Source organism: Telmatherina bonti (genome assembly GCF_933228915.1).
Source record: "Telmatherina bonti genome assembly, chromosome: 17".
Classification (NCBI taxonomy): domain Eukaryota; kingdom Metazoa; phylum Chordata; class Actinopteri; order Atheriniformes; family Telmatherinidae; genus Telmatherina; species Telmatherina bonti.
In genome coordinates, this window is record NC_136615.1 from 6,872,611 (window position 1) to 6,887,605 (window position 14,995).

Here is a 14,995-nt window from a genome sequence, read left to right on the forward strand (position 1 = left end):
TCATAATTATTGAACTGAAAAAATATATTATCAACCAATCAGAATTAACAGCTTTAAAACACAAAAAATAAAATGTTGCATTCTAATAATGAACAAAAGTAATGAGCAGTTAAACTTCAATTTAAGTATATTATAGCTTTCCTAGTTTTACTGAAAATGTCTACCACGCCATTTTATTTTATACCAATATGTCTAATTTATAAAACATAATATAATGAGTTTAATCAACTCTACAGCAGCGACTTCACATTTAATTTGAAGGTGATGGCATGTACTTCCAGTACTGTACGTTTTCTGGCTTGACACTTCTCTGGTCCAACTGTGAGTCGCTTCCATGGTGGTGAGATTGCAGTTTGTACTGCGCATGACTGAAATAGCAGCCTGATGAAGTGGCTGTTAGAATATAACACAGCCAGAGGAGATCATCACCTACTTCAACTACTAATCATTCATACAGGAACATGTTTATTTGTGTTATAGCTGAAGTTTTATTGTGCTATATTTAGAGTTTATTCAAGTGGAATAATTTTTCAGCCCAGTAAACCAAATCAGAGATATTCTGGGGCCACAGAGAGCGATCGGATTTCCAGAAGGCCAGACCAGACCATTACCTAGAAATAATTTTATATTTTATTAGTTTTTATCTATTTATTTTAATTAAAAACTATAATAAATATTTTATCTAAAAATATTTAGAAAAGCCTTTTAAATTAAGTCAGAACTCAGGATTTCCTCTCATTAACGCGGATAAAAAAAAAAAAAGCTTCATCTGCAGAAATCTGTTCATTTCAAGACTTTAATAAATCTCTTTCAAAATACAGAAGACAAAATATTAAATAATGATTAAATTTGCAAACGTAGCTCATGTAAAGCACGGATTAAAGCCATTACTGCACAGATTTGGTTTGATTTAAAAGTACTGCTGTTATTATAGACAGTATCTCCCCAGCTTCCTCTTCCTCGGTCCGCTTCAGGACTCTCCTGCTCCTGTTTCACCTCGTTTGAACTGAAATCACAAGGAAACAGACTGAGGTTTGCATATTTCTATCAGACTACGCTGTGAGACGGGTATTCGGGATGAAACTCACTGCGTTCTTCAGCAGGTTTCCAGACTTGGTGAAGATGTTTGGTCTCCGTGACGAAGGTCTGGAGGACTCGGGGTTCTGCTGGGACGTCTGGGAAGCTGCTTTAGGTTGCGAGATGCTGGATGGCGGCTGAGACGGGGAGTAGGACTGAGGCTGGAAGTAACTCTGCGTGGGGGTTGTGAACGGCTGAGACGGGATGTAGGGCTGCGAGGGGACGTAACTCTGGGATGGTGTGTAGTTTTGGGATGGCGTGTAGTTTTGGGATGGCGTGTAGTTTTGGGATGGCGTGTAGTTTTGGGATGGCGTGTAGTTTTGGGATGGCGTGTACGTTTGAGACGGGGGGAAGGCGTGTGTCGGTGTGTAAGACTGCGGCAGAGAGAAGGACTGCGTTTTAGCCGGGGCAAACGGAGCCATTTGCGAGAGGCTCTGGGTGTTTGCGTAGGGCTGTGTCTGAGAGAAGGACGGAGGTACTGGGGTGGAGTCCAGCAGAGATGGCGGCGGTGGCGGCGGGAAGCTGTCGGCACCATCATCTGTGCTGGGGCTGCTGTTCCCGGTGACCCCCAGGTCATAGTGGCGCTTCCTCAGCTCCCCCAGACGGACCCGCTCCTGCTCCAGCTGGCTCTCCAGCTGCAGAACCTTCACCTGAGACAGGATGTCAGACATGATGTTAGCTTCCATTGAAAACGCTTTTTGAAATAAACTGTCCATGGATTTCATTTTATCGATCAATGAAGCGTCTTTCTTTGCAGGTAAACATTTGAATCCTTGTGGAGTCAAGTTTTTCTGAAAGGTGAAAAGGAAATCAGGGACTCGATCTCGGCCCCTTCAAGTCACCAGACAGAAAAACTGATGCTTCAAAAAAACATGTAATTATTTTAATTATTTTAATCCTCTAAATGACAATTTAAAGACTTTTTGGGTTTATTATTTTCCATAAAAAAGTGGAACAAAATACATATATTTAGTTTCCACCCAACATCTATTCTATTGAAAATAAAACACTGACTTTTGTACATCGATGCTGAGTGATGTTGACATGTATTTTGCACGTGGACCCCTACTTGTAAGCAGCATGTAGCTTCTGGGGGTCCCACTTAGCAAACAACAAGAGTCCAAATGAAATATAAACAATATTTTTCTTATATGTTGTTGTAAGTGAATAAAAATAAATAAAATATCATGACTTCAGCTTAAAACTCACCATTTCCAGTGTGTAAAACTAGCTTAATGCTAACTAAGCTGAACCATAATGTAGCCACAGACTTTTCAGTTTATCAGATTATTACTGTTATTTACAACCATTTATTTACTCATTTCTAACTCTCTAGCCCAGTTGTAGGTTAGCTAAAGGCTAAAGGGAAGAGTTGGAAATTATTTCAACATTTATCCAAGAACAAATTATCTGTTTTATGTTTTAGCTTGAAGCTAACAAGCGCAGTCCCTTTCTCTTTTTTTATCCACGTATTGACTGATATGGACTGACTTATAGCATGTTTGCTTTGCATGTTCTGTGTACAGCCAGCTTGTTATGAACTTGTGTGTTACTTTCATTTCCATCTGCAGTCTGGACTTTCCATCTGCAGCTTCATTCTTTCTTCTGATCCAGTCGACACTGTTGGAGTGTCGGCGTGGGATGTAGCGACACTGCAACCCGAAGCTATTGACCATCAGACAGAACAATTCACCACAATGTCTCACCTGAGCTTCCATTTCCTCCTTCTTCAGCTTGATCAGAGACATTCCAGAGAAGTCCATCAGTCCTGCACAGACAGAAAAACAATCCAGAAATTAAATCTGCAGGACACAAAACTGACAAATTAACTGTGAATTCAGTGAACAGAGTCATAAAATCAGAGAATTAGCAAACCAGTCTCTTCTGGTGTTACGTCCAACTATTTAATCACATCTGAAAGCAACACATGGCACCTTAACTACAACTTATAAATGGTTAAAAACAATTATTTTTAATAATAATAAAAAACAGAAACGTAGCTGTAAAGTGAGGGAGGAACATAAAAGTTGTGATGCCCGCCAGATACTTGAGGTAGATGGACCAGTCCGTCCCCCTGAAGTTTCTGGGCGGCAAATGGTAAACAACAGCTAGCAGGAAACTAGCAGGAAGCTGGCAGGAAACTACCAGGAAACTAGCAGGAAGCTAGCAGGAAACTAGCAGGAAGCTACCAGGAAACTACCAGGAAGCTAGCAGGAAGCTAACAGGAAGCTAGCAGGAAACTAGGAAGAAGCTATGAGGAAGCTAGTAGGAAGCTACTAGGAAACTAGGAGGAAGCTAGCAGATAGCCTTGCAGCTACCGTTACTGAGCATGAGATTTCTACTCTGAAGGCAGAGTTTGGAAACATTCTGGTTTTTATGGACATGAGAACAGACGAGACTTCTGTATACGGAAGCTGTTTAACGCCAAAATTTAAAAATAATACTCCAAACATGTTCTAGCCCAGTTAGAGGGGCTTGTTGTTCCTCAGCATCACAAACACATTTTTCCATGAAATATATGTTTGACATGAGAATTGATTTATGTTTTTCCTCTGAACCTCACTGTGTGTGTCGCATGTACTGATGTTCTGTTCAGGCAGTGAAACATGTGATTCCAGTCAGCAGGGTCGATGGAGGGCGAGATTATTCGCTTCAATGCAAACATGATGTCACCGTCATGTCAACGTCATTTCTACACAATGTCCTGTTAAATGCTGTCTGAGACCAAACATGGGGTGAAATGAGCGATTGTGAGCTCTTCTTCTCACCGTGGTCAGAAATCTGCTGCTGCCCGTGTTTGGTGGAGGTGACGACCACGGCGGCCATGTCGTTCACATGCCGCGAGGCCTGCTGCAGCGTGTTCAGCTTCTTGTTGTTGCGGTCGGCCTTGACCTGCAACGACAGAAGACATCTCCTGTCATGTGGACACATTGAGGTTTACACACGGACACCGACTGCCTTTAAAATGACGATTCGTGTTCGTACCTTGGAGGCAGCGACGAGCTGAGCAGTGCTCGCGGCGATCTCATGCGAGCAGGCGATGAGCTCCTCATACGTACCTTTTTCACCCACAACCCGATCAGCCGAGTCTCTAAACGACAAACAGACCGCCACACGGTTTTACATACTGGACAGCGTTTCAGAAGCTGGAGCATGTTCGTGTCGATGCTTTTGAATGCTTACAGTAGCTGAGTGGCACCCCAGCCCACAGCTTTGGAGGCAGAGATGAGTCCTTCGCTCCAGCGAGAGTTTTTGGCATAAAATTCAGTAACAGACGCGACTCCCTGCAGGAGGAATTGTTAGACTCAACATCATGTGGAAACAATGAATTTTAGACCAATTTAATTCATAAAAACGTCTCCAGGCAGCCTGTAAACCAAATACCGCCTCTAAGACCTGCAAATTCACGTGTTTTAATGTCTGAGGTTGAAAATATTTCAGGTTCCTCCTTTCATTCGACATGCTAACGAAAAGGGTTCTAGTCCTTCGTCCTGCAGATGAACACAGAAACTCACCCTGCCACTTTCTACAATGTCTTTCTGCAGGTCGGTGGAAGCGGTCACCAGGATGTGAACAGCCTGGAGGGAGCAGCAGAACATCAATGAGCAGCGTGAACGACTCAGTCAGCACACAGCCATTTAACAGACGTCTTACCTTCATCAGGTCTGAACAGGAGCCCAGGATGCTGCGTGAAGGCAGACAGAAAAGTCAACAAGGCTGACAAAGAGGGACGGGATCAGAACCACAGTGCTGCTCTTACCTCTGGTTCACCTCCAGCTTTATACCGGTGGTTTCCCTCTTCGCCTGGTTCAGAATTTCCTGTCAAACAAACATAAACTTCAGCGCCGCAGAGTGTAACTTCAGCTCTGTCCGGCATTTTTGGTTGCTTGTATCCAGAAGTGGCAACTCCTGGTCCAGAAAGTAAAAGTCCAGTCAGGCAGCTGTTCTGACCAGTCACCAAACAAGCTGAATTTAATGAGCAGAGTTTATTTGCCAGGTAAACGAGCCTCTTAGTGAAAACACCTGTTCTAAATATACAGGTAGATCCATAAACATGGCAGGACTTTTACTTTCTGGACCAGGAGTTGCCACCTCTGCTTGTATCCACGGCTGTGTCATGGAGGGAACAGGTTCAGGAGGGACGTCAAGACATCCATCTGCAGCTCCTCCTGGGAGACCCCAAGGTGTTCCCAGGCCATAAGAGTACAGGGTCTGCCATCAGATACCTGAACCACCTGAGTTTATGCTTTTTGATACGAGGGTCAGCCACTCCACATGACATGCAAAGGAAGGAGTGTCGGAGTAGAAACAGGTCTGAGACATGCAGGATGGAGGGTCCGGAGGGTCCGGAGGGTCCGGAGGAGCTGGATTGTGAAACACTGTTCTAATCTGAGGTGCATTAATAAGGGCTGCTGTCGTCCCGGCGGAAACACGTGAGATCCCACTTCTGACACCAAACTGTCGTGGAATTTATCTGAAGAAAAATAAATCTAGAAATCAACCGTGTTCCATCCTATTTATTGACAATGCACAGTTGTTGCCAGCGAGAGGTCTCGAGAGCTCTGCCCCTCAACTAAAGCAAGCTTTCTGAACTACTCTAATGTTCCATTCCATTTCTAACCCCTCAGCATGGTGGTTCGGGACTGTCATGCTCTAAAATAAATTCCAGATTACCACAGCAGCTACTGTCCCACTGTCAGTCTAAATGTCTTTGTAATGTTGATAATAGTACCCACATATTTTGTTTTATATTTTACATTGGCTACGGTTACATGATGTTTTTTAATTCGGAATTAATAATTCGGAATAAACATATTCTCCTACAAGTTTACATAAAAATAATAATTCTGAATAAAGGTTTACATGAAACACGTCCTCACTTATTTTCTCTTGAGAGCGGTGGATTGGGAAGGGTTATGATTGGACAGAGGGTGCACGTGACGTATGATGTATACCGGAAATAAACAAAGTTGGCTCCCTGCTTCTCGTCTTTTCAGTCGTAACTTGTAAAAACTACATAATAAGAACCAATTTCGCCACTATTTTTATCATAAATGTGGAGTAACAGCTCAACACCAGCATACTACTTCACTTTTTGCAGCAACTGAGAAGGAGAAGAAAGATAGACCACCGAACACGGGAGGCAAAACAACGCGCGTCATCGGGACAGGACAAGGTAACGAGCATGCTCAGAACGACCAGAATTAACTTAGAGCAGAATGAAGGTTTACATGACAGAGGAATTAAATAGTTCGGAATTAAAATGAGAATAAACCAGACACTTACATTGGAATTAAGTTTAATTCCAAATAGAAATTTGCACTAGGAATTAAGTGTCTACATGGTCATTTTTCATCAGTTTAAAGTGGAATGAACTTTTATTGTGAATTAAACAGGAATTAAAACTCCCATGTAAATGCATGGAACATGTGTTTTCACCATAGACTGTAAATAAAGAGATGGGCGGAGCCTCTGTGACGTCACCCGTAGGTTTCTGAAGAGCTGAATTGAAGCTCGGTGGGCGGTTCCTTCCGTCGCCATGTTGGCAGCGTCATGCGCGTCGTCTCGCCCAGAAAATACAAATATGGGCAAAGAGGTGGAGCTGAGAGGGGGGGCTGTGAGTGTCATGGTGGATGATTGACATCGAGCGAACTCCGAGCTTTCTGTAGCTAAGAGCTAACCCGGAGATAACAGGAGCTAACCAGCTAACGGAGGTAAGCGGGCTAAAGCTAAGTCACGTTGTTAACCGGCTAAAAACCGCGGCTGTTCTACGTTCTTCTGACTTGAAGCCAGGGATTGGTACCTGTCAATCAAAAGGACACGCCCCTAAATATGCCGAACTTCGAGACTAAATTACTTTTAAACGGGCGAGTGACTTGAAGCCAGGGATTGGTACCTGTCAATCAAAAGGACACGCCCCTAAATATGCCGAACTTCGAGACTAAATTACTTTTAAACGGGCGAGTTAGAAAAAAAATTCACTCCCCCCACAGTTGTCATGAAGGTAAACCTGACCTATTAAACCAAAAATTAACTTTTTTTTTTTTTTTAATAAGTCATACATCTAATAAATAATTTAATCTTTATCAGCCCCTAGCAGATGAAGGGGGAACTGCAGTTTTATGCACTTCCGCATAGGCTTCACTTTTAACCGCAGGAGGCTGCCGCTTGGTTTTCACTTTTCCCAGCTGCTGAGACAATGTGAATATCTCCTGTGGGGGACGAATAAAGGATTATTTTATCTAACAATGCAGATGCTGATGTTTCCATACGATTAGTTTTCAGCATCCTGTGCAGTCCTGCAGGAAGACCATCTGGAAGTGTTTACTCATCTGTTAACATGAAATAAAAACCTTTGACTGACCAGCCTGTGTTCATGTGGAGGACTAGAACGCTTCTTTTTGTCTTCATCTTCATGTTTGTCATGAATTATCTGTGATTTTCAGTCACAACTCAGAAGAAACTCTGCTGTTTGTGCTTACATCCATTCGTAGAACGGCCTCCTCAATGGCAGTGGACGTGGCGACCATCTCCTTATCCACCACGCTTCCCAGCTGTTCTCTCAGCACGTCCTGTCCTTTCGGACGCAGATCCTAAACAACAATCACACAACAGCAAACACTGAAACCATCAAACAGGAAGTCTTGTGTTGGTCCCGATACGAGCTCCAACTACCGGTAGTCCCTTTATACAGAATACAGATATCATCCAGTCCAGGTCTGCAGATACCTGCGGGTCTGCAGATACCTACTTTTTGAACCTCTTTAGTTTACATGTCTTCTTTTACTTGAGAAGCTTTAGAGACGTGTTTCTGCGTCAGAAGGATGGACCGTTAAAGGGACACCCTGTAACTTCTGACCCAAACAGCATGATGAGAGTAATCATGAGGATTTCTGGGGTCAGATTACAGTGTTTGGTGTGTCGCTGCTCCGAGGCAGCTGCCCTCTCCAGAAAAGCAAAGCTACTATGTCTGTTTGTACTAAGTCTACTCTGTAGCTTCCCTTCTCTTCCAACCAAAGTTTGTCATGAACGAAGTAAGAAGGTGAAAACGGTGTCCGAGGAGGTCAGAAAGAGAAAGCAGGAAAGAGATCGCTCCAGAGGAAAGACACCAGTGTCCCTGGTGGTTGGAGTGTGATGGAAGAACAGTGTGGATGTAAAACTCTCTGTTAGCCTCAGTGCTAGCAGAATGCTAAGTTAGCTCTGTGCCTGATGTGCAAACGCAGTAGCATGTGAAGAACTTTTTCCACATCTTTCAGCCAGTGTTTAATCTGAAAAACGGCAGCAAGTGACTGATGAGCTGCAGAACGTTGCAGGATACATCTGGGTCTTTATTTTGCTGGTTAGTTGAAGCTAACCAGTTACAGACCAAAGCTAACGTGACTCCCTAAACATTTTACAAAAAACACGGATGGAGACTGTGTGACCCTGCGGAAGTTATAGGTTTAGCGCCCCCTAGTGGCCACAAGCTAGACGGTTTGACTTCTAAAAATACGTTAAAATAAACATAATCTTTAGGAGTCGAGCAAGTTCTTTTTAAATTTTAAACAATCTTTATTTGGTGGGACAGGAGGTAAAACGGCTCTTTTATTGTCAAGGTTGCAGACACCTGCCCTGAACCCGAATAACTTCATATTTCTGTGTAGTATTTGGAATGTGTCTCACCAGTCCCATAGCGAGGAGACGCTGGACGGTGTAGCGAACCGCAGACGGGTCTGCTCTTTGCAGACTGGCCTGAAACTTGAGATCCTTCAGGAACTGGAGGCAGTGGTTGGCGCAGTCCCGGCAGCTGTCTGTCAGACCTGAAGGAGACGAACAAACCGAACTGAGTGTGGATCGTTTGGTTGTGTGGTGTGTTTATCAGAGTGACTCTTACCGTCTGCCTGATCTGTGGGAGCAGAGTGGGACGTCGCTGCTGCGTTGACGATGGTGTCCGCGGCCAGGTGGGAAAACTGTGTGACCGCTCTCAGCAAGCCGCTGGCATCTGAAGAGGAGAAACGGTGGTAAACAAGCTCAGCAAACTGGGACAGTATTAAAAGACAAACAGCATAGAAGCACCTTTTTTAAAACTTATTCTGCACTAAAAAGAACAAAAATGTTCATTATGATGTGGAATACACTGCATATGAGCAGGGTTCCTGCAGCTTAGTCCAATTCAGGGTCAGGGAACTGGAGCTGGGGAAGCAGGTACACCCACGGCCGGATTAAAAGTGCACAGGCCCCATGGGCCCAGAATGTTCCATGGGCCCCATTCCCCACCGCAACATTGTGAAAATTGTGAATGATACACTGTGAAACGACATTTCTAAAATCTCTCAGCCAATGGTACCAATAGAAACACACTAGACACTATGGTGGAACTATCTGGATTTTCTGTATGTTTGTTTCATGTCCAAAATCCTGGTGTACACCCTACGCGGGCCCCAAGTGGGTGTGGGCCCCTGGGCATGTGCCCATAATGCCTATTGGATAATCTGACCTTGGGTACACTTGCAGTCCAGCAGGACCAGAAACATTCAAATGATCCTAGAAATGCAGAAAAACTTTTATTTTTATTAATTTGGTAATTCAAGAAGATTAAGTTCCATCCCACATTTTCTCCGACCAGCAGCCGACGTGACTCCGCTGGTAGTTATGGAACAAACATAGCTGCAAACTGGGCCACTTCTGGCCTGCAAGTATCACTGCATTTGCAGCTTAATCCTCACGTATGAACACCGCTAGCTACGTAATCATGCATTCCAGCTGTCCTCGGAACTCAGAAATACGAATAAATTTAGCTGGAAACGATGAAGCGATCTCGGAAGTCCAAGCAGAGAACTCACAAGTCGGCGAGGATCCTGAGATTCCAGATTTAAAGATGGCTGCAGGACCAGCTGTCGTCCATTGTTGTCTCTGTTAAAATCCTTTACATTCTGTGTTCGTTTTGTGAGTCGTTATCGATAATTACGTCATTTTTACAGCTTGTTTCTAGAAAAATTTGTTCAATGTGCAGTTTATTAAACATTGCTGTTGTCATGGTGACGTTTTTACAATGTGTTTGTGCTTTTCTTCTTTTAGACGCTGACAAACTGGCTTCAGTTTTTCACCAATTGTTGCACCTGGAACGACGACTACCTGGTTATGATGCCAGATACTCTCTAATGCTTGGAATTACGAGCCAACTTGAACTCACCATGATCCCCTCAGAAAACCTGACAACACAGAATCAGCTTGACATAACAACGTTTTACTGTATTTTATGAGTCTGGCGTGTCTCTGGAATATTAAAACCATGTTGTTGTTTTTTTAAACTACTGGAGAGTTTTACGCTTTTATCAGACCCTGTTTCACTGTGACAGCAAACGTAAGGAAAAAATGAGGACTTCAGATCCAGTTTAGGACCCTGGATGAAAATCTGGCAGATTTAGGACTATTTAAAGTTCTGAATTTTAGAAATATTTAGAGGTTTTTAAGACCCAGCGAGAACCTTGTACTAAAGGCTGGCGGGAACAGTCACAGATGATGATGTCTGTGAAAGAGCCTGAAATGTCTCAGGGGTATCAGAAGTCCCTGTGGAAGGAATATGACTGGAAATGTGAGCAGAGATTCTTCCAGAGCCGTCACAGCTAAAGCACCTCTGATAAATGCACAGATTCAGTTCAGATTACTTTATTTATCCTGAAAAGGCAGATCAGTCTCACACAGAGAGGAATGCACGACATATCACTTATATCAGCAGATGTTAGTCCCTTTTTAACACATCGGAATCAGCTCGATGAGTAAAACTGGGGCGATATAAACAACAGATTTTCATTTCCTGCTGTTTTTCCACCGGTTGGAGCATGTGACATGACCGCAATGTTGCACAGCGTTGAAAGGGTCTAACTGAGTCAGCAGTGTGGTTATATTTCAAAAGAAGAAAGTTGATAAGCAGGAAGCAAAGTGGAAGTAATGCAAAGAGAATGCAACGTCCAATCATTTAACACCAACAATTTAATGTTAACAGAACTAAATCCAACGGAAAATGTTCCTAAACTTTGCTCCATTTGCTAAATATCTTCATTAATAGAGCTGTGATGATATGCCTTTGTCTCAATTCGATTCCATTCCGATTTTTGGGTGCCGATTTGATTTAAATTGCAATTCTCACAATTCTTCAATATGCTAATTTTTGTAGATTAAAAACAAAAAAATGTATCAAACTTATTTTGCTCGTCATTTTTCTTGATTTCAATGAGGGAAAAAGAACAGAGTAGCCAGACCATCATTCTGCTGCTATAATATCCAAGATAGCAAGTAATAAAAACAATAAAAATATCAAATCAATATTAAAATTGTGAAGCAAAATAAAATCCCGATTTTTGATTTTTCAATCCGATTTTCCCACCCCTATTAATTATTGTCTTGCCCTTTACTTTTTATTATCAGCCCTGTGTTTTTGACCCTTCATTTATGTGATGCAGTTCTGTATGAAAAAAGCGCTGCACGATCATACGTCGTCAGGAAACATGTACAAATGTGCATAGATCTGCAGGTATATCCACCTAATGCGTCAGTCTTTGTGTACATTATTACTGCTACTTTGCCTCAATAACTGGATATATATGCAATAATCTAAATACCAAACTCAAGGTAATAAAAGTGTTATATAACTGTCTGTTGTTGTTCTAAATTGACAATAAAGTTAAAAAAAAACCAGACTCCTCCCCTCAGGTAAACAGAGTCCAACTCACCACTCCTGTTTCCCAGGTACAGCATGTGGCTCTGCTGCATCTTGTCGATGGACCCCAGAGTGATTTCAGCTCGGTTCACCAAATAATCTGAAAAACAGGAGAACTGCTGAAGAAGCTGCAGGAAGATGCAACAATACAGACAGATGGGAGGAAAAGAAAGAGGTCGAGGCTGTAGTTCCTGTATCAAACTGCAGGTAGAAGCTGAAGTCTTCTAAACCCAGTCAGCATCAGGCGAGATGATTCAGCCTCAGCTGTCAGATTATCAGGTTAAAAGGATGGAAAATTAATGTATCAATAGAAAAACCTATCAATTGAAATCCCAGTGGGATGCTCTGAAAATCTCACAACCGCATCTAACGTGGAAAATACTGAGACTGAAACAAACAACAGAAACTTTTGACTTCTTGACACTTTTTCTTCCTCTGCAGTTACTGATGCGACGATTTACCTGCCATCCTTACAAAACCAGCTCCAACCATGCAGCACGTATCAAAAACATCTTCGAGACCAGGGGTGTCCAGCTCCGGTCCTCGAGGGCCACAATCGCTGTATCCCTGCTCCAACACACTTGACTCAAATGAACCAGTCAATGTGCAGAACTTCATAGGATTAGATCCAGTTAGCATAAACCAGGTGTGTTGGAGCAGGGATACAACATAGACCTGTGGGGCAACGGCCCTCGAGGACCGACAGTGAACACCATTATTTTAGTCTTTATTCCAGCCATAGAGGATCATTATTTTCCTGCTTTTCTCATCACTTGTTGATCTTTGGCTGCTCCTGATTGGACGTTACCGTCAGTTTAAGCTCTCTGATTGGTGGAAAGTCTGACAGGAAGTGTCTTCATCATCATGTCCAGGTGGAAATAGAGGTCTCTTAGCAACATGGTAGTGATGGTGATGAAGATGTGATAAATAATGGTGGATTTACCATCTAGTCTCTAAGTGTGTTTCCATGACACCGAGAATCGCACAAAAGCTGAATATCACGATAAAAAAAAACATAAATGGAAAGACGTACATTTTAAATAAGTCTTAAATATCGCTAAAACGTTTTACACTCTCATGACATGGTTTTTCAGATGTTTTGATAAATTTCTCACAAAAGCGCAATGGAAACACTTTTTGTCCCATCTATGTGTCCCCGGACGTGCCGTCGGGGTCGACCAGTTTATTTCCGGTAAAGATGGCGCGGTATGGAACAAATAACAGTGAATTTTAGAGTTTTAGAAAACAAAACGAGGGAGAAAAGCTTCGAAAAGCTGTTTCAAATTCCCTGCAACAAGTAAAAAACCCCAAAATAACGCTCCGTGGCTACCATGAAGGAGCCTCGGTTCTCGTAAAATCTGATCAACCAGTAGAGATTCTGCAGGCTAATGCGCTACATACTGCTCAACGGAAACACCTGAAAGTTGCAGTTGTTGCTTACTGAAACTTAGAAATATCTCTTATTTTGTGAAAAAATGTGATGGAAACGCAGCTAGTGAATAAACACTACATGTTGTGTCTGGATTGTAAACCTCCTGGATAGATAGAAACGCTGGAAAACCTCCGTAGACCAGCTGGAGTACAGGTGTCAAACTCCAGTCGCTGAGGGCCGGTATCCTCCAGGTTTTTGTTGTTTCCCTCTATCAACACACCTGATTTAAATCAAATGGATCCAGCAGCTTCTTGTCAACCCAGTTATGAGTTTCGGTCAGGCGTGTTGGAGCATGGAGACAACCAACACCTGCAGGATCCCGGCCGTCGAGGACCGGAGTTTGACACCTGATGATGTGAAGGGTCAGATATCCATCACAGAGTTACACACTCCCCTTCCTGTGATGATGAGGATGACAGAAACATTTGTGGATCTAGCAGAGTTTTAAGGGTTAAACTAACATCCAGCATTTTTATTGACAGATTTTATCCACACATCTCCTTCTGGTCGCTCCACTACGCCCCCTCCACCACGAGCGTGTTTTTACCAGGGGAGCTGATGCAGCGGACATGCAGGGGGTCGTCCAGTTTGGCCACAGCGTCCAGTATGATGCCCTCAGCTTCCACCACTGCACACTGCAGCAGACTGAACTGCTCGTCCTGCAGCTTCTGGGCCAGCTCTCCTTCCCGACAGGCCTGCTGGTGAAGCTGGGCGTGCAGGCTTCCCAGCTCCATGCTGCTCCTCTGCCGCTCCTGCTCCAGGGAGCTCTGCTGGAGCTGCGCTTGCTGCCTGAGGGAGCTCAGCTCGGCCTCGTGCTCCCGAACCGAGCGGAGCAACGCGTCCTTCTCCGCCTGCAGCGCCGCCACGGTGCTGCTCATCTGGGACCCGCTCTGAGGACATGAAAGGTTTGAGTGAATGGCAGCTAATGCTTCATGTGGAGGAGAAACACCTGCAGAAGCCTTCCCACCATTTCTCTGCTTTGCAGCATGTTGTTGGCTCGCACCAGGTCTGCTCGTGTGGAGTCCAGCTCTCGTCTCAGCCTGTCGATCTCCAGCTTCTGCTCTGCGTTGATGGCAAGCTGTGAAAGCAACATGAAAGCAGATGTTAGAATTAAGCTGTTTCTCACACAGCTTTTCTTTTTATTGAAGAAATGATAATTTCTATCAAGACATGTTAAATCAATGATTCAAAGTAAACAGAAACTCCAGTGTGGTATTCACACCCAGACATAAGAATTAAATCTAAATCTGATTAATGACAAGCAGACAAGTAGAACGGGTGCAAAATGAGCAGGTTAGGAGCGTTCGGGGTGTTTAGAGAGGAGGTGTAGAGAGGAGCTGCTCTGGTCGCCCATTCCACCAACTTTAAACCAAAATGAGAAATCTTGGCTGAAACGTCCTCGTGTGCAGGAAAAGCAGAAGCAGACAAGTTTCCTGACAGGAGCAAAGTCCTCGAAGAAGAAGCAGAGGCCTGAGTTTAACCCTTAAAACTCTGGCAATGTTCAATCAAAAGCAGTCAGAAAACAACATGATGTGTCACTGCGCCAAACAGTAGCTGAGCTGGAGGTGGGTTCGTGAGGATAGCAGGTAAATAGCGTAAATATGGAAACAGTGTGTGTGTGTGTGTGTGTGTGTGTGTGTGTGTGTGTGTGTGTGTGTTTCAGACGTGAGAGAATGAGGTGCAGATGAGAAAAGGCTTGGTGACTGCTGATCTATGTGTGTTATTTCTACAAAGTTCTGGTTGCTCTTTATGCTGCTTTATCTGTTCATACATTCATTTTACATCAT

General features: G+C 43.5%; 1 protein-coding gene across 1 annotated transcript in view; it reads right to left on the reverse strand.

Moving 5' to 3' along the window:
* Positions 1 to 970: 970 nt before the first annotated feature.
* Positions 971 to 14,995, reverse strand: part of hip1r (huntingtin interacting protein 1 related) — a gene marked incomplete at both ends in the record, with an annotated part of 85,165 nt that continues 71,140 nt past the window's right edge. The window contains 15 exons of the mRNA XM_079257184.1: positions 971 to 1,006; positions 1,089 to 1,727; positions 2,784 to 2,845; positions 3,846 to 3,969; positions 4,063 to 4,168; positions 4,261 to 4,361; positions 4,593 to 4,655; positions 4,732 to 4,762; positions 4,838 to 4,896; positions 7,560 to 7,670; positions 8,740 to 8,876; positions 8,951 to 9,058; positions 11,790 to 11,876; positions 13,756 to 14,098; positions 14,176 to 14,286. Coding sequence (XP_079113310.1) covers positions 971 to 1,006; positions 1,089 to 1,727; positions 2,784 to 2,845; positions 3,846 to 3,969; positions 4,063 to 4,168; positions 4,261 to 4,361; positions 4,593 to 4,655; positions 4,732 to 4,762; positions 4,838 to 4,896; positions 7,560 to 7,670; positions 8,740 to 8,876; positions 8,951 to 9,058; positions 11,790 to 11,876; positions 13,756 to 14,098; positions 14,176 to 14,286 — 2,118 coding nt within the window. The remainder of the gene's footprint in view (positions 1,007 to 1,088; positions 1,728 to 2,783; positions 2,846 to 3,845; positions 3,970 to 4,062; positions 4,169 to 4,260; positions 4,362 to 4,592; positions 4,656 to 4,731; positions 4,763 to 4,837; positions 4,897 to 7,559; positions 7,671 to 8,739; positions 8,877 to 8,950; positions 9,059 to 11,789; positions 11,877 to 13,755; positions 14,099 to 14,175; positions 14,287 to 14,995) is intronic.